At 39.2% G+C, this 18,365-nt stretch overlaps 1 protein-coding gene across 1 annotated transcript; it reads left to right on the forward strand.

Annotated features, from left to right (window-relative positions):
* The first annotated feature begins 1,229 nt into the window (after positions 1 to 1,229).
* On the forward strand, positions 1,230 to 18,362 carry LOC108229959 (1-phosphatidylinositol 4,5-bisphosphate phosphodiesterase zeta-1-like). Its single transcript, XM_037978429.1, has 11 exons — positions 1,230 to 1,816; positions 3,793 to 3,994; positions 6,896 to 7,040; positions 7,325 to 7,477; positions 10,337 to 10,552; positions 10,713 to 10,869; positions 12,542 to 12,658; positions 14,561 to 14,733; positions 16,382 to 16,508; positions 17,781 to 17,930; positions 18,167 to 18,362. Exons 1-11 carry the CDS (start codon positions 1,627 to 1,629, stop codon positions 18,247 to 18,249), a joined length of 1,713 nt encoding a protein of 570 aa, XP_037834357.1. The 5' UTR covers positions 1,230 to 1,626; the 3' UTR covers positions 18,250 to 18,362.
* Positions 18,363 to 18,365: the final 3 nt, after the last annotated feature.

Genomic DNA, 18,365 nt, shown 5'->3' on the forward strand with positions numbered 1-18,365 from the left:
TTTTTTTTGTTTTTTTTTCTTGTGTACTCAGATTAATCATTTTTGTTTCAGTTAACTGCATTACAGACAGCTACCTGAAACTGGTTCAGTATCTTCTGTCTCTTCCCACTTTGTGAACATCTGGAAGTTGAACTTTAAGCGTCCCAGGCAGCTAAAAAAACGTCAAAAAAAGAACAAAAAAAAAAACGACAAATGAGCTTGCTTGAAACATTAAAAAAAAAAGTTTCTCTCCAAGGTCATGGAAATCAGCTGGTCCCATTACAAAATATTTCAGTGCCGGGATGATTTGTATACTGTGAGACTGCACTTGCGATCAGTGTGAAATTATTTCAACAAAACTGCAAAAGCTGAAGGCATTTAAACTTGGTGTGCTAGTGGCTGAGTCATTCACAACACATATTCAGAGAGTGACATTGTACGAGATTGTGAAAAAAACTTAATTTTAAGGTTTCAATAAAACTGACATGAAAGGCAGCGGGTGATATCCATTCCTTTAAGGAATGCTACCCCTTTAAATAATTTGTATTTTTACATATATTTAAGAAAATGTTCAATGCTTTTCTGCAGCACTTCAAGTAAAATAAACCAAACAAACTTGCAGTGCCTTTATGTTTTTAACACATCACCTTTCTAGATTTGGAATGTTTTTGTCGCCATAGTAACAGCTGTGCACACTTCCTTAGAAACCTGTTAAAAAACATCAGGGTATTTTCATGCTCTCATGACTTCAAGTCGTCAATAATAATAATATAATTTATCTCAGATAATCAGCTGTTGTTCTTATCCAAGGTAGGTTTTGTTTCAATAATATCTAATTGAATTTAAGGGGGAAAACGTTTAAACTACACTAACATTTCCCTCAGTCGGACCTGTTAGTGTAATAATTATCAGCGTGTTATGCACATCTCGTGTAAGTTTGATGGCCGTTCTTGGGTTAGAAATGAATGAGAATAAAGTTACTGCAGTAGCATAGACGGTGAGCAGAAGTGGCAGCGGATCTGTTTTTCTGTGTTGCTCACACACTGCGGCAGCAGATGGGTTTTTATGAGTGACTGGCCCACTGGGACACAACACTGGCACGTATGTCTGAACTTTGAAGGGCTGTAGAACAGAGATGTAAAAGGTAACGAAGGGGAAAAAAAAAAAGAGCCCGAGAAAGTCGCAGACTCTTGTGTCTCCCTGACAAGCAGAGGAGAGGCACTAACATGAGAAAGTTAGTCCTTCCAACGCTGTCTGTGGAGACAAATCCCAACTTTTCTGTTATTCTCTCTTATGTAGCTTAAAAATATATATATATTATTTTAACTATGAGCACAGGTAAACACTGAGATGTATCTCGTTGTTGACATTTCCGTTCTTTGTTTCTTGTACATTTTCAGCAAAGTGATCCGCCGTGCCTTTGAAATATCAAATACAGTCAAGATGACAACATGAAGTTTAAGCTGAAGCCTTAAACCTCAAATGAGCTTAAACTTGACACTTTTCTCTTTTAACTCACACAGCGATGGATATTCAGCCGCGTGGGAAAACACTAGAAAGAGAAACTTGAGGTTTCGCATCTTTGCTGCATCAACAACAAGGATTATTAAACTGTTTTTAGCTGTGTGCAGATAGGAGGGGGTGAGGATGAAGAAAAGCAAGGCGCCCACCTCCAGGAGAGCAGAGATCCAGCTGCTGTACCAGAGCTACACTGCAGGCCTCACCACCTTACCTGCACCTGCCCTCCTGAAGTTCCTCCACAAAGAGCAAATGGAACAAACAGCAAATGAAGAGATGGCAGAGAGTCTGATTGACAGATATGAGATCGAAGAGGCGGGTGAGTGAAGGGAAGAGCTTGTTGCACATCATTAGGGTTAAAAAAATGACTCTATTCCAGATCCAGATCGTCATTTATTCAGGAAGGTGCCTGAATTTTTGTCTTTATTGTTATAACCCAAGAACAAAAGGATTGCCATGTAAATACAGAATATCTGTTGAAAACAATGTAACGAGGAACACCCAGTTGTTAAAAAAGAGAGGTTTTTTTTTTCTTTCTTAGAAATATACATGCTATTTACGATGCCAGCAGCACATAAAAACGTTGGAGCATGTTTACCACCGTTTTACATCATTTTTTTTTTCTTTTCTCACTTGAGAATAATTTCTGCTGCTTACTATGTGTTTCTTTCTTTATTTTTTCATAATGCTCCACATTTTTCACTGGTTTGCAGGTGTTCCACATTACCTAGACTTTTTTTGTTCAGCAGTATTCTTGTAACACATGTAGAACTTGATTTTTTTACTTGATTTTCTCCAGCCTGCTGAGCCTTTCTAAAAGATGCTCAGTTTAGAGTCAGTCATGTTATTGACCTGTTACTAACAAAGCTAATTTGTTATCACCCGCCACCAATGGCAAAAGGGCAATGATGTTTTTGCCTGTGTGTATGTGTTTGTCTGTAGCGAAAACACAGAATGTTTTTGAATGAAACTCTCAGAAAGTAATAAACAGATGTACATCTACAACTCATTTGGAGTCAACCCAATGCAAGATGGCCGCCACAGCAAACTGACCATTGGGAACACAAAAATGGCTATGACAGCCATTTTTACAGATATTGAGCTAACATTTGGTATGTTAGTAGTTAAGAGTCATTTACAACACGTACTTCGAGCTCTACCTGTTGTGCAACATCTTTGCCTAACACTAACTATTAGTGTCAACTCTGTCTGTCTGTTAGCAAAATATTAACATTAACTGCTGGATGGATTTTAATGAAACTCTAAGAAAGTAATCAATGGAGGTGCATTTATGACTCATTAACATTTGGAGTTAACCCAAATCAAGATGGCTGCCACAGCCAACTGACTCTAGCCAACCCAAAAATGGCTATAGCTTAGTCAGCTTAACAGATAATGATCTTACGTTTGGTCTGGTAGTAGCTGAGAGTCAATCCCAACACTGACTCTGACACTAACAGATTGTGCAAAATCTCACAATATTGCATGAGTTAGTGAAGAACATCATTTAAGGTTTGAGCAAAACTGCTACAACTCTTATCTTTTGTCATCATAAAATCTTGGTTTAAATCTCTGCCATGTAACAGAAATTGAATTCTAGTTGAGCATAAAATGCATCAATATACATTTAAATGTGCACTCAGAAGTTTTTGCTTTGTTTTTGCAAAATGTTTTTGAATTATTGGTTGTAAAATGTAAAGCTCAAATATATCCACATTTCAGTAGCTAAAATTAATAAAATTCAGCCACAATTCGACAGATACTGGAATTCACTTAAACATCTACAGAAGATGTAAATCACCAGGGCCAATTAAATTAACCTTTGTTACAGAAACAGTTAACTTGTCTCAGCAGGAAAATGCCTGGAGGAAAAAATGTTGTTAGCGATGGCCCAGTTCCAACACGTCTGGCTGAGACACGAAAATGAGACAGAAAGCAGATTTCCAGGGTTTTAAAGCATAGCTCCAGTTTAGTTGAAAAGACCAGCCTTTTTGAACTCTTGCACTTCATTCATGATTGAATTATTCATCCGAATTGAATACTGCCAATTTTCATAGCTTTGACTCAAACACAGTGATTTATTAAACCTTTTAAACACTTTTATTAAACATATAAGCATAAAACTACATCGAATACTAAAGATAACTGTGAATAAAACATTACACTGAACTGATTTGGATGTAGCAACAACAGAAGCATTTTATGTGGTGCCTGAGTCGGCTGCTGTTCTCCTACGTATCACTAACAAAATGTTCAGTCTACTGCTTCCTCCTCCTCTTCCTCTTCTTCTTCCAGCCAGAGAAAACCGATCCATGACGTTTGAAGGGTTCCTCAGATACATGGAGTCCAAAGACTGCTGCGTGTTCAACAAGAATCACCAGTCGGTGTACCAGGACATGGACCAGCCCCTCCCCAGCTACTTTGTCTCCTCTTCGCACAACACCTACCTGACTGGAGATCAGCTAGTAGGGAGGAGCCACCTTGATGCCTATGTTTGGTAGGAAATGCGGTGCTATTTGAAGTTTTTTTTTTTTTCCCCACAAGCCAATGATACAAAAGGAAATTTTTGTGAGCGCTTTGTTTTATTGTCATGGTCAGCTGCATGATTGTATTGTTGGATGAATTATAATTTGAGCCCTTGCAGATCCTCAAAAGCTCAACACATTAGAAACACCATGAGCAAATAAAAGCTGAAATCTACTGTAAGCCTATCCAGCCCCCTCCAGACCTACATGCTGGTTATCTGGAAACTGAATACTGCCCCTTCCCATTTCACTGACCCGCTCATGTGCTGAGGCAGACAGCAAATCTGCTGTGGTGCCTTTGTGGGACAATGGAAGCGATTAGAAAAGGAGCTGATGGCAGCAGAAGTCTAGTATTTATGGATCCACTAAACGTGCTGAAAGCTCTGGTGAGCTGGTAGAGAGGAGCACTCTGGTCCAGCAGCCTGGAAGCTCAGCTTTGGTTGAGAATGGCAACTGTTATCTTAAAAACAAAATAGTAATAATATTAATAAAAACAAAAAAAACTACATGAACATACTCATTAGAAACTGTACTAGTCAATAAAAAAGTATTTCATTTTTCAAGACAAACAACGTTTTTATAAATGTCTATAAGTTAGAGGTTTATCATGAAGGTTTACTAATATTTTTACTAATATTCTTACTTTGACATCAAATGTTTACTCTAACAGTTTAACTAAATTTTTGCTAATAAGTTTTAAACAGACTTTTATTTGAGTTATTTTTTTCAAGTAAAATGATAAACAATGTAATGACACTAATAGGTGGTTAAATAGCAGTTTTTTAAGTGATGCAAACATGATTAAAAATAAAACAAAGCAAAACAAAAACTTTTATTTTTTTTTAAATTGGCCTTAATAGAAAAATATCATGATATTTAGGAAAAGACAGCGAGGCTACCACGACGTAGTTTCTTGAAGAAATGTGTATTGCCTGCTGACTTGCGTGCCAAAGTTTTAAACAAAGGTTTTGCACAATTTGTTAATGCTTGGAATATGTGTTGTGAATGACTCTCAGCTACTACCACACCAAAATTGATCAAAGTATCTATAAAATTGACTGAGTTCTAACCAGTTTTGCATTTGTTAGGGTGGTTGAGCTGTGGCAACTCGATCCAAGATGGCTTCCTTTGCTAATAGACAAACAAACAAGCACACACACACACACACACACACACACACACACACACACACACACACACACACACACACACACCTACACAGGCAATAATGTGATTGACTGCTAGCATGAAAGATGAGCAATTATGATCTGGTTAAAAGCTGTGACGTGAATTTGTAGCTCCAACACTTCAATTCTTTAGAAAAAAACTATAATTAAAAAGCAACAAATAAATTCTCATGATGTATTTCAGAGGATGTTTTAATTACAGCATATTAGCAAAATGTTCCTTCAGTATAAGCGTGAGTAAATTTAATATATAAGAGAAAAATCCCTATAAACCTATCATGATTTAAACGAGTGGCTCACATTTCCAATCTGGACCTCATGCTTATTTAAATGGTTTCTGATTAGTAAGGCTGCACAAGCGGTGGTTTGAAAGATGCTACTACAAAAAATTAGATTAAATTGCCTAATCTCCTTTCCTTCTATAAAGGATAGATGGTCCAGTACCTCACATTATGCTAAACAAGATCATAAAGGAAGCACTAACGCTTTTTTTTCTCTCTAGCATTTTAGAGAACTCAACCAGCTCTGATCAAAGCTGATACGTCTGGGTCATTTCCCTTTGTAGGAACCTTACCCAGAACACAACTATTCATCTTGACCCAAAGGCTTAAAACAGTGGGTTTTGTGCTGCACTGCTACACGAAAACAACAGAAAATCCCATGTGCGCATGCAAAACAGGTTAAACCAGCACAAACCACCCAAATACAACAGACAGGAAGAAAAGGCAGAATAACAATACACGTAAGAAGATAGGATTGTTTATACAAACCAGGGCTGATGAAACACAGATGGAAAACAGCAAAGACAGTAAAGGGCAGAAGGGCAGAGAAGTATAACCAGATATAAGATGCAGAGACCGCCAAAATAAAACAGCAAAGAAGACAAATAATAACTGGACACAAACAGCCGTTACAAATGCAAGAAACACAATAAATCAAGATTTTTATTAACATTAACATACAAGGCTGTAGCACACAGTAAAGGGCTGTAGAGGGGTTCTGTGCAAAGGAAATGAGCAAATAATATCTTACTTGTTGTAAATAGCTCTTTGAACAACCTCAAAAAACTGCATAGCAGTTCATGCAAACACTATTTTATAAACCTTTTTTTTTGTCAGTTTTGCATTATACTAAAGTTTTTAGTAACTTTATGGTTATTTGCGAGTGAAATCAGTGGCAGAGAATTTAATGTTTAAATATACAAATGAGCTGTCTACTAGTTTAATTAGACACTTGTTTTCTTGTTTTGTTTTTTTTTGTTTTTTTTTTTAATCAACAACCGTCTAAGGCTTAACTGGTTCAAATAATGTATCACATCATTTATAGACCTTGAATATGTCATTACAGCTGATATAATTTACAGAAATGAAACACAGTAACAGACTGACTCCTTCTGGAAAATGTGTAAAGAAAAGTTTCCGCCAATTTGCAAGAAATCTTTCATATAATAACTGAGAGTGACATGATCAGTGTCCAGCACCAGCAGAACGTTGCATGGAATTAAACGCATCCTCAGTGGAAATGTATATACTTATAGACTGTTGTGGTGTTATAAGCAACAAAAATGAATGTGCGAGCCTGTGCGCATGGCAAGAAAATAGCTCACCACTCTTCCTGTAGCATACTTGCACAGCTTACTGTGTGCGTGTGTCTCTGTTTGTTTGTGTGCACGCGTGTGTGAGCCAGCGCTCTGAGGAAAGGCTGCCGCTGTTTGGAGATTGACTGCTGGGACGGTCCAGATATGGAGCCTGTAGTTTACCATGGCTACACCCTCACCACCAAGATCCTTTTTAAGGATGTCATCGCCACGGTGGATCATCACGCCTTTGAGGTTTGGCTCATGTTATGTATTTTCTCACACAAGCAGTGCCTCAGGTATCTAACACACTCCTGCCTCTGTAAGCACCTGGATCCCCCACTGTGATGCAATGGCTTCAATTAGTAACCTCTCTGATAAAAAAAACAGCTCTCCTGCAAACTGACTTTGAAGTTGCAGGCCCTTTCTTGAGATGTGTGTGAAGTCTTTAAACCCTCACAGACAGATTTACAATCCAGGTTGATGCTAATTGTTGAAAATGGAGACCTTTTTTTCCTGATAGGATTATTTCCTTACAGGTGTCTGCTTACCCAGTGATCCTGTCTTTGGAGAACCACTGCAGCAGGGAGCAGCAGGAGGTCATGGCCCAGAACCTCATCTCAATCCTGGGAGACAAGCTGCTGACATCTCCCTTAGATCATCCAACCAGTGGAGACCTCCCAAGCCCAAATGTAAGACTGAGAAGACATGAGAGTTTGGCTATGTGCATTTGTAAATGAGCAGAAAAATCTAAATGTGGAGGTAACATAAATGGTTGTCAGTAGAGCCAAACAGGAAAAAAAAAACAAGATATTTTTGTCATCACCGAGGGCCTCATTAGTGTCTTCCAGAGGCTTCCCGTTCTTCCCGCCTCCACTAGCACGCAGGGATAAATGGACGTTTGAAAGCCTCTTTCACAAAAAAAGAGAAAAAAGCTAAAGATTTGATGTGATGTTGCTAATTGTGAGATGCGTCCATCACTCTAACCACGTCGAGCCACACAAGCTGATCATTTAGAAACCCAGTCTCTGGAACAAGCCGTACAAACTCACGATTAGGCAAATACGATGAGGAGGAAAAAGGTTTTTCTCCTCCTTCTGAGTGCTGAATCTCTTTGCTACATCTGAATTCTGCAGCTTTTGAAAATTTCAGACAAAAAAAAACAACAAAAAAACCCAACAGTCTTTCATACAGTGCATATTCTCCATAACTGTTTTTCATCTTGAGTTGAGAAAAGAACGGAGCTTCCATGGCAGACTCAGCCTTAAGCTACAGTTTTACTACTAACTCTTTCTGTGTGGAAACAAAATGTAGCTGTATAGTTTGAATTGATGGAGTTTTAAAATAATTTTTAAAACCAGATTGCTATGTTCTGAATTACTTATTATTGTTTAAACTGTCAGACAAGTCAATAAAGCTACAAAAAATGAAAAAAAAAAAAGCTATGATCTCTAATTAAAAAAATCTATAGTATAGCTGTAATAATAATGTAAAAAATGTGTATGTTTTTTTGCTACTTTATTCTAATTTTATAGTCAGAGTGAAGCAAAACGTCTGCTCTTCTATCCTAAATTGCTGTGTAATTATGTTTAACGGTGATAAAAACTGAAAATGTGTTGCAGTTTTTTATACTTTTGTGGCCTCGAGCGTGCTGTTTATGGTGTGTTATCTGAAATTACTTTCCACATTCGGTATGCACGCTGTTCCTGTTGCGTGGTTTACCCCAGAAGTGCCTCCAGCTCATGAGTTTCTTATTTTCCTAAAAATGATTTTTGTAAGAGGGGTTCTGTGGAAAGGGTATAAGCCGGTAACATCTTACTTGCTGTAAATAGCTCTTTGCAGTCAGGAGAAACAGAGGGCAATTCTGACCTGATCTCAGACTAGCCATTAGCCCATCAATCCGGTCAGGATTAAACTTTATGGCCGTGTTTACATTGTCAACTTATTCACTAGTGTCCTATATACTGAGCCAGCCATTTTGTAGTGCTGTTCAAAATTTTAACTGTAACTTTTCTTTCTCTATATAGTGCACTATATAGAAATTCATCCCTTGATTCAGTAAAAATAGTGTACAGAAATTGTGCACTATTTCAATGGAAATAGACTATAATACAATACAGCAGGCTAATCAGGGCTAATTTTAACACTTGCAGCAAATTATTGCAATTTTCAGACTTACTGAAAATGCCTATAATTATCTAGATATCTCTAATGTAAAGTATCTCATCTCCTCCTCTGTCGAAGCTGCGGGACTTGAGAAATTATTTGAAAAATATAAACGGACTATACTTAAATTGCACCTTTCTAGCCAACCAGGCCACACAATCTGTGCCCTCATTTACCCATCCACACAGCACTACTAAATCTCTACAGAACTAATCAGAAGAAATCCTTCAACAGAGTCTAATCAATGCTTTAGATCACATACACCAATGAACTCATCGGAGGCAGTGAGGGGTTCTGTGTCTTTGCTTAGGGACTCTTCAACATACGGCAGGCTGGTGGAATTGAACCTCCAACTGTCTTGTTGAAGAACAACTGCCCTAACCACTGAACCACAGCCACCCCGCATAGGTGCAAATGTAAACTTATCCTGTTTTTAAAACATTTAAGTCTAAATATGAAGCATATTAAATATATATCTTGTAAGTCATGACGTAATGCAAGCCACATTTCAACCCTTACGGTGCAGTTCATTTTGATTTTAGGCACACAAACTACACCTGTAAAAATCATTGTTATGTGCAGAAATATTTTGTAGGTTACGGGATATAATTCGAGCATATTAAAAGTTGTGATATAGTAACAGCTGCAGCGCTTGTGTAAATAGATTAAAAAAGTGTAACAGATATGTGTAAATACATTTAATGTCAGTGTTAGGGACACAGATGAAAACCAGTGAAATTATGCTGTTCATCACTTCTGTTTCAGATGGGTATTTAAAACTTATCCTAGTGGTATTTATTTATGCAGTGTGTGACTGTGACTACTCGGGACATAATTATCAAGCAGTGTTCGAAAAGCAGACACACCGTGCTGTCCCCTGTCTCATGTGAGGGGACCAGGATGTAGCGAGTGAGTAAACATTTGAACACTGCTTGTTTCTCCAAATTAAGAGCTATCTACAACAGGTAAGCTATTTAATGTTAATAAGTTCCACAAAACCCCACTTCAAAAGATCCAAAGCACTGCTTTAAGCACATCTGCTCATTCACAAAGAGAATCCTACAGCACACAGCAGCAAGTTCACACAGCGAATTGTACTCAGCAGCAGTGTGACTCGGTGATTTGACACAGCTGCTGCCTCTCTTTTCCCCCCTTCTTCTTTTGACTGCAAAATGTGTGTACAGATGCAAATGTGACTTTTTAAAAAGAGGCATTTTTGTGACAAATCAACGCTGGAGCGACTGGTGTAGAAGCGGTGTTGGGTTTTAGCATCTGAGGTATTTCTGCCGATGGTTTTAAAAGTGCGACATGAATGTAAATGAATGACCGGGTGGCCTGCGCATATTAATACGCTTGAACTCCTACTGTTTGTGTGGAAATGTCAGGACCTGAAGTATAAGATCCTTATCAAGAACAAAAAGCTAAAGCCTCAGATTAAGACAGAGGATGGAGCAGAGGCAGAGGAGAGTGCAGATGAGGGTGAGGATGAGGAGGAGGAGGAGGAGGAGGAGGAGGAGGAAGAGGAGGAGGAAGAGGAGAATGAGGATCACCAGACCAAAGCTAAGTTCTGGTCTCCCAGAAAGGCAGGGTCAAAGAAGAAAGTAAGTCAGGGTTTTTCAGTCAGATTAATCCAAATATATATTATAAAAATCAGATTTAGACAATGCAATTTTTTTAATGAGGACAGAATGATTAAAATGTCTGATTTTCTGTTAAGTTGAGTACTGTTTTTGGTGTGTCCTCTCTGATCTTACTGAGTAGAAGAAGAAGGTGGTGGTGGCTGAGGCTTTGTCCGACCTGGTAATATACACCGGGTCTGTCAAGTTCAAGAGCTTCGGTCACTCCAAGGACAATCAAAACTGCTACGAGAACACATCCATCGCAGAGAAGAAGGCTCGCAAGCTGGTGAAAGCCTCAGGTACAAAGCCATTAAATCCCAGCAAAGATGATTTATTGTCTTGTAATGCTGAATGTCTAAAGTCTCATTGACGATCCCAAATATTATACTTAGCACCGTAAACCTTCCTAAAAGAATATGGAGCAAGACATATGGGACAAAGAGAAGCCATTTGTCAGGGACACGACAGCACAGCCTTGAAATGTGCTTTGCACTCTCACTGCTGGGAGAGTGAAAGGAGCTCACACAGGTTCAAACGAACGAATAATACCAGAGAAATGGAGTGGTGTTAAGAAACGTTCTCCTGCTGAGAGGGACTGACATGTTTCAGACACACAGTTAAATATCATATGAGCAGGCTCACTTGCTTGAAATCAGGACAAATGAAATCTATATTAGAGCAGCGGAACTCTTATAATTCAGTCACGCCCTGCAGGAAACCTTTTCATACAAAGCTGTTATTATTAAGTGATTAAAACGTTCACGCTGTCTTTTGGTCCCCAGAACACTAAGTATCCATGCAACCAAAGCTAATGTGTGTCATGTTAAACTAAAATAATGATTAACTTCTTTATTCTGCCGTGGGTTGCAGATGTATTCACCCCTTTGTTTGTCATCACTCGGAATGATGCTGCCACCGCCATGCTTCACTGTGGAGATGGTGTTCCACACGTTAGGTTTAAACCAGACATAGTGTGGTCAGTGATGGCCTAGAAGTTTGAGTTTGGTCTTGTCTGACCACAGCACCTTCTTTCACATGTTTAAGTAACAATTTCCAAACCATCTGCCATATTTTTTTTCCTCTAAGGAATGCTATGATATATTTTTTTCTGGCTGCTCTTCCAAGCAGCCCAGATCTTTGCAGTGAGCTGCATTTAGTAGTGCTATGGACAGATACCCCTTCTCTGCAGAAGAGCTGCACAGCTTCATCAGTATTACTTTTGTCCGATTGGTTGCTTTTCTGATCAGTGCCCTCCTTGCCCAGTTTGTGAATTTTGGTGGACAATCCTCTCCTGGCAGTTTTGCTGTGGTGTTACAGTCTTTCTGCTCTATAACAACAGATTTAATGGTGCTCCACAGGATGTCTCTCAGCTGTGTGAAGAGTTCCTTGGTCTTCACAATGTCTCTTTGTTGATGGTAGCCCTTAGAGGTGGTGATTCTGGGGCTATTAGAACAGGTGTATATATACTGTGATCGTTCGACACTTCTGAAGTTAATGATTGGGACTTCAAAACAAAAAGGGCGAATAAATGTGCACACACTGCTTTTCAATTTTATGTAAACAAAAAATACAATTCCTATTTTTCCTTGTTGAACTGACAACATAGTTCTGTAAAATTATTACTTACAATAAAATTAAAAATCTAATAAATTCCAGGTTTTAGTGCAACAAAACACATACCAAAGGGCAACCCAAAATTCTATTCATTGCAAAAAAAAAAATCACATTTATAATATCAAGAACTTGAATGCCAATCTAAAGAACATTTAAGTAATCATATCACTTTAGATAAAACTCAGTATTTTTACTGGATCGCAACAAAATTCTGTGACTAAATCAGATAAAAGTGTAGACATCAGTAAAGACTGAATTGTTGATTGTTCTGATTACTAGTACTACTACTACTGATTATTGAACATTCATCAGAGGGAGCGTCTGACCTTTTGCTGCGTCGTCCATTCTCTCTGTCAGGTGCAGATTTTGTTCAGCACAACCAAAGGTTCCTCAGCAGGATTTATCCTGCAGGCTCGAGAACATCCTCCTCCAACTACAACCCCCAGGAGTTTTGGAACGTCGGCTCACAGCTCGGTGAGTCAGAGGAGCTCCGCCACCTTCACGCCTAAAGTTAAAAGAAGGCCTCATGATGGCACACGAGTCCACTCACATGCATACATACATGTAGTGTATATATTTTCTGAAACACAAGAATACTAATTATGCCCCGCCTCCAAAAGGCAAAGGCAGACAATAAGGTTTTTGCACATGTTTATGTGCCTGTGTGTTAGCAAAATATCTCATGACTCACTTGACAGATTTCAATGAAACCTTTAGGAAATAATCATTGGATGTAACTTCTGGAGCCAACCCAATTCAAGATGGCTGCCACAGCCAACCTTAGAAAACACAAAAATGGCTGAAAGTCAAACAGTTTTACTGATAATGAGCTACAGTTTGGTGGGATTGGTGTGAGTAATTCACAACACATACTCCAAGTTCTATTCCTTGAGCAAGATCCTTTTCTTAAAGCTTTAGCATCACCTGTTGAAGTCAACCTTGATGGTCTGTTAGCAAAATATTTCGTGAGCCACTGGATTGATTTTATTGAAACTTTCATAAAGTAATAATTGGATTTATGTTTACAACTGATTGGCTTTTGGAGTGAGTACAAAAAATGGCTGCCACAACAAAGAGACATTAGCAAACACAAAAATGGTTATAATTCGTAGACATAAAAATGTTTATCCGTTACACATGAAAGGCAGGTGAATCAAAGAATGCTTGGCCTTTACTTATTTGAATAATTTAGCACATGCTAAGTTTTACACACTTTGCTACGTCTTTTCAGTCAATTGAAAAACTTTAAGCAGAATACCACAGAAAGGTTACTTTTGATTCTTGTGTCAGCAAGTCACCGAGAATCAAAAAGTCTCTGACACGCACTGAACAATCGCTGCAATCCATTACAGGCTGGCGAGATGGAGAGAACTGCAGAGTAGAAGTTGTCAAACTTCAAAAGGGCTGACCCCAGAAAAATGTCTAGTTTTCATTCAGAATCACAACTTGAACATGTCGTCTGTGATTTCCCTGCAGCGTGTTCTCTCCTGACCCCCCGTCACACATTTTCTGGATTGATTTGCACCCATGTAAATATATTTCTTTCTTTCATTTTTTAAGCAAAGCTGCGTCATTGTCGGAGCAATGTTCTTCTTCCCTCCAAAGTTTTAAGTGACTTTAGGTTGATCCTTTAGTTTCTTTAGACTAACAAATCTTCGCTTTTCACCATATTTACAAAAAAAAAAGCAACATTTAAACTCATATACGTGACTGCAACCAATCAGTGTGAATGACACCCCTCTGATTTACACCGCCTCGGCCCGTGCTCCTGCCGCTCCTTCTTGTCTTTACACATTCATTTCATCTGTCTCCATCATTCAGTCGGATTGCTGCTGCCTATGAAAGGGAGCCCTGCTGAGCTGCCTGTGTACGTGCTGTGGAGGCAGCTCTGCAGCTGGAGAGCTCTGCTTTTCACAACTGCTGGAGACAGCGGAACAAAGCAGCAGCTTAGACAGATCAATTGCAGTCAGATTAGCAGAACTCCACGCAGTACAGCAACAAAGTATCTTAATCGAGACAAACATTTTGGCAGGAGTGCGTCTGCCTCTCCTTTTTGACTTGACAGTTTGCTTGTCTGTGCTGAATGTGTGGTCAGTGATGCAGTGGATGTGCTAAAAGACGGATTAGCACTGCAGAAATCCCCACTGCACAGGCACTGAATGTATGTGTGATGCAACGTTTGCTGCACAAACATTTCAAGTTGTTGTGTAATTTATCTCTCTTCTGCAAAAATGAAAATGAGCTTATGGAATCTTTTTATTAAAAAAAAAAAAAAACAACAAAAACACAAGCTTTAGACACTTTCAGTTCTTTCATCTTGTTGCTTTGTGGCACCTCGTTGTCATTGTTTTGACACTGTCCCACATCGCTTTGCAGTGGCTCTCAATTTCCAGTCTGTGGGTTTGCCCATGGACCTTAATGACGGACGTTTCCAGGACAACGGGGGCTGTGGATACGTCCTGAAGCCAGCTGTACTCATGTCCAGTGAGAGGAGCTTTGATCCCAGCTCCAGCCAGCACCGCCCCAAACCCACTCACCTGCTGCTGAAGGTACAGCACTGAACGCAGAATAATCCAACCCCCACACCCGTGGTGGTTTTATAGATTAAGGTGTAATGTTACAGGCCTGTCTGTGCACATATGTGTGTGTGTGTGTGTACGAGCCTCCCAGTCAGAGCATTGTGCAGCAGAGCTCATCTCAGTCGTTGCCTCCAGATAGCTGCTCTCCTGCTGGATGCTGTGAACCAACAATGATGTAAACCTCCCCGAGAGTATCTGTTCAATTAGATTATCTCCCTCAGAAATAAAAGGGAAAGAAGAGATGCGGGTGATTTAATGTAATTAGTCCCACAGTCCAATTAATAAATCATCACACTCCATTATTTTAAGCATCTTAGAAGACAGTAATAGCAGCACTCTAATGTATAATATCTTAAAAGAAGCCTCATTTTAAAAAGATAAAAGAAACAGAAACATGGACGTTTATTTGTCTATTTAGGATGTTTCGCTGTTTTGTGCGACTATAAGAAACATTGGCTCCACTCTGGAGGACAATTAGAGAAAATACATATATATTTCCAAACATTTAGATCATTTAACATGACCAGATACTAATGAAATTAAGCTTCTATCTCAATATGACTGTGTGTTTATAGCTAATTTTAGTTTTTTTTCCTCCTTACAGTCTAAATAAACAGAATAACTCCATCTTCTTACGTATTAGCACAAACATAACATGTAGTTCAGGGACCTGCTGGGCTTACACTGATCTCCTGAAATTAGGTTCTGTGGAAAGGTTACAAACAATGAATATTTTACCTGCTGTAGATAGCTCTTTGAGTCTTTGGAGAAGTAGAATTTAATTCCGTTATTAATGAATTTTAATGTAACACTCAGAAAGTAAGGATTGGATGCACATCAACAACGGATTAGCTTTAAGAGCTAACCCATTTCAAGATGGCTGCCGCAACCAACTAACTTTAGAGAACACAAACTTTGCTATAATTCAGCCAACAATACAGATCGTGAGCTAAGATTTGGTGGCATAGTAGCTGAGATTCATGCACAACACAAACTCTGAGGGCTAACAGGTCTGGTGCAATCTCAGGATAATGGATGAATTCCACATAACATCATTTACAAGGTTTGACCAAAAGGGCTACAACTCCATCATTTCTCAGGGTCTTCATTTAAAACTCTGGCATTAAAGACAGTGGGAAATATGCATTCCTTTCTTTTTCATTTTCTGTGATGTTTTTTTTTCCTGATTCTGTATTATTTGATCACAGCAGACTCTCAATGCTGTTTGTTTATTTCATAGTAAAAGCCATGGTTCATTAATAACGCCAAACCGGCACCTAAACACATACATGTGGTCACACTGTGACCGTGACCAGACATAATGCAGAGTGCTTTACAGCGTGACTTTGGAAGATGAAAAAGAAGAGCAATTTTCGGCCGGATGCTGTAAAGCTCCATCACTGCTAAGTGAGGTGTGTCGTGATAAGTGCATGCAGGTTTGTCTTTGATCAGGGCCACTGAAGGAAAGGCTCAGTGTGAGAGGACTGCAGATAGGTTAGCTTCTACCCAGACTGTTGTAATAACAACCACCTTCCTTCTTCATCCTATCTGGCTGCTGACCTACACTCAGTATTATTTACCGTTAAACCATGATAAAATTTTTCGTTTCTCCCTACAGGTGATTAGTGGATCCAATCTCCCCCTCCCCAGGACTGGGAAAGCTCTGGACCCCTTTGTCAGAGTGGAGATTCATGGGATTCCATCAGACTCCTGCAGGAGAAACACTCAAACAGTCAGAAGCAATTGTAAATACCGCAAAGTAAAGCACTTGTAGGGACATCTCCAGGCACAACATGACCGGCTCAGCTCTGTTTTGTCAGATTTACCTTTACTTTAGTCAGCTCAGCTGAAAGTAGCTGCAGTAAACCAGACTAAGAGTCGACACCAGTGAGGCTGTTTATGGTCAAAGCAGCGCATTAAGCCTGAACACAGACATTGGCAAGCAAGGTGGCTCACAGTCACAAAGCTCCTTAGATACATTCCGAATTATAATAACCCCAAAGGCGACAGACAGGCAATTAATGTTTTAACTATGCTGTTAACTTTTAGAGTCAACTGTGTCTGTTTGTTAACAAAATATATTGTGAAGCTTTGAATAAATTTCAATGAAACTCTCAGAAAGTAATTGCTGGATGTACATCTACAGCTGATTAACTTCTGCAGCCAACCAAATACAAGTGACTGACCTTAGCAAGCACAACAATGACAATATTTCAAACTTTTTTTTTTGTCAGATATTGAACTAAAATTGGGTGTGGTAGAAGCTGATAATCATTCCCAACTAATACTCTAAACAATAACACTGCAATGTGTTATTGTAATTGTACTGAAATATTTACTTAACTCTTTGGCATTAACCGTTAAAGTCAACCCTGGTTGTCTGAAAAAATCTCACAAACCACTGGACAGATTTTGATAAAACTTTCAGAAACTAATTACTAGAGATACATCTACAAATGATTAACTTTTGGAGTTAACCCAATTTAACATAGCCAGCACAGCTAAACATCTCTAGGCAACACAAAAATATCTAAAACTCAGAGAATTTTGCAGATATTGACCTAAAGTTTGATAGGGTAGTAACTGAGAGTCATTCACAACACATCACGTGAGATCTTGTGAATTCAGGCACAATGTTGTTTTCAAGATTTGGACAAAACGGCTGTCACTCTGTCATTTATAAAGATGAGAGGATTTTAGTTTGAAACTGGCATTAAAGGTGGTGGGCAATCTGCATCCTTCAATGAATTCTAGGGCTTCAATTATAGTGTTGGAGACAATGTCTGAGGTTGTGTTTGTGGTCTCAAGCTGACCACAGGCACACTATGTTTAAACAGAACTCATAATGTTCTTACATGCAATTAAAACCCATTGAATCTTCAATCTGTTAACACCTGTATTGGCTAAATAGGTTTCTGAAAAATAAAATAAAATAAAATTCTCTTGTCTCTACCTTCATGTAAGTTAAGTTTAAACTATATATATGACTGTCATTTTCATTTAATTCTCTGCTGCAGCTCTGAGTCCTCACTGGGACGCTAATATGAACTTCAACCTCCACGTCCCCGAGCTCTGCCTGGTCCGCTTCTGTGTGCGAGATCAGACCGGCCTCCTCAGCAGTGAGTTCGTTGGCCAGTACACGCTGCCCTTCACCAGCTTGAAGAAAGGTGAGCCACGAGGCAGGAAGGGTCACATTAGGTGTGTGGACAGATTATATTGGATCGCACTGTGCCCCGTGTTCGTGTCCTCCCAGCAGTCAGCGTGTCAGCATTACTGAAGGTTTCCCTGCACTCTCAGGAGAACTATTTATGGATATGATCCCGTTTGTCGAAATGGTGCTCATGTATTTAGCAGCAACACAAATGCATTTGTTTTAACACCGCCTTCTCTCCTCCACCTCCAGGCTACCGCTGGGTGCCTCTACGGTCCCGAGATGGATGCAGTCTGGATCCTGCTTCCCTCTTCGTCTATGTTTGGTATTCCTAAAAACAGCTCTTCGTGTCAGACTCTCTCTTTCACACAAACACCTTGCCAAAACATAAAGCAGCGTGGCTGATGCAGCAGCAACGAAATATGAATAAATAAATCATAAAGCCCCATTT

Source organism: Kryptolebias marmoratus, linkage group LG11 (genome assembly GCF_001649575.2).
Source record: "Kryptolebias marmoratus isolate JLee-2015 linkage group LG11, ASM164957v2, whole genome shotgun sequence".
Classification (NCBI taxonomy): Eukaryota; Metazoa; Chordata; class Actinopteri; order Cyprinodontiformes; family Rivulidae; genus Kryptolebias; species Kryptolebias marmoratus.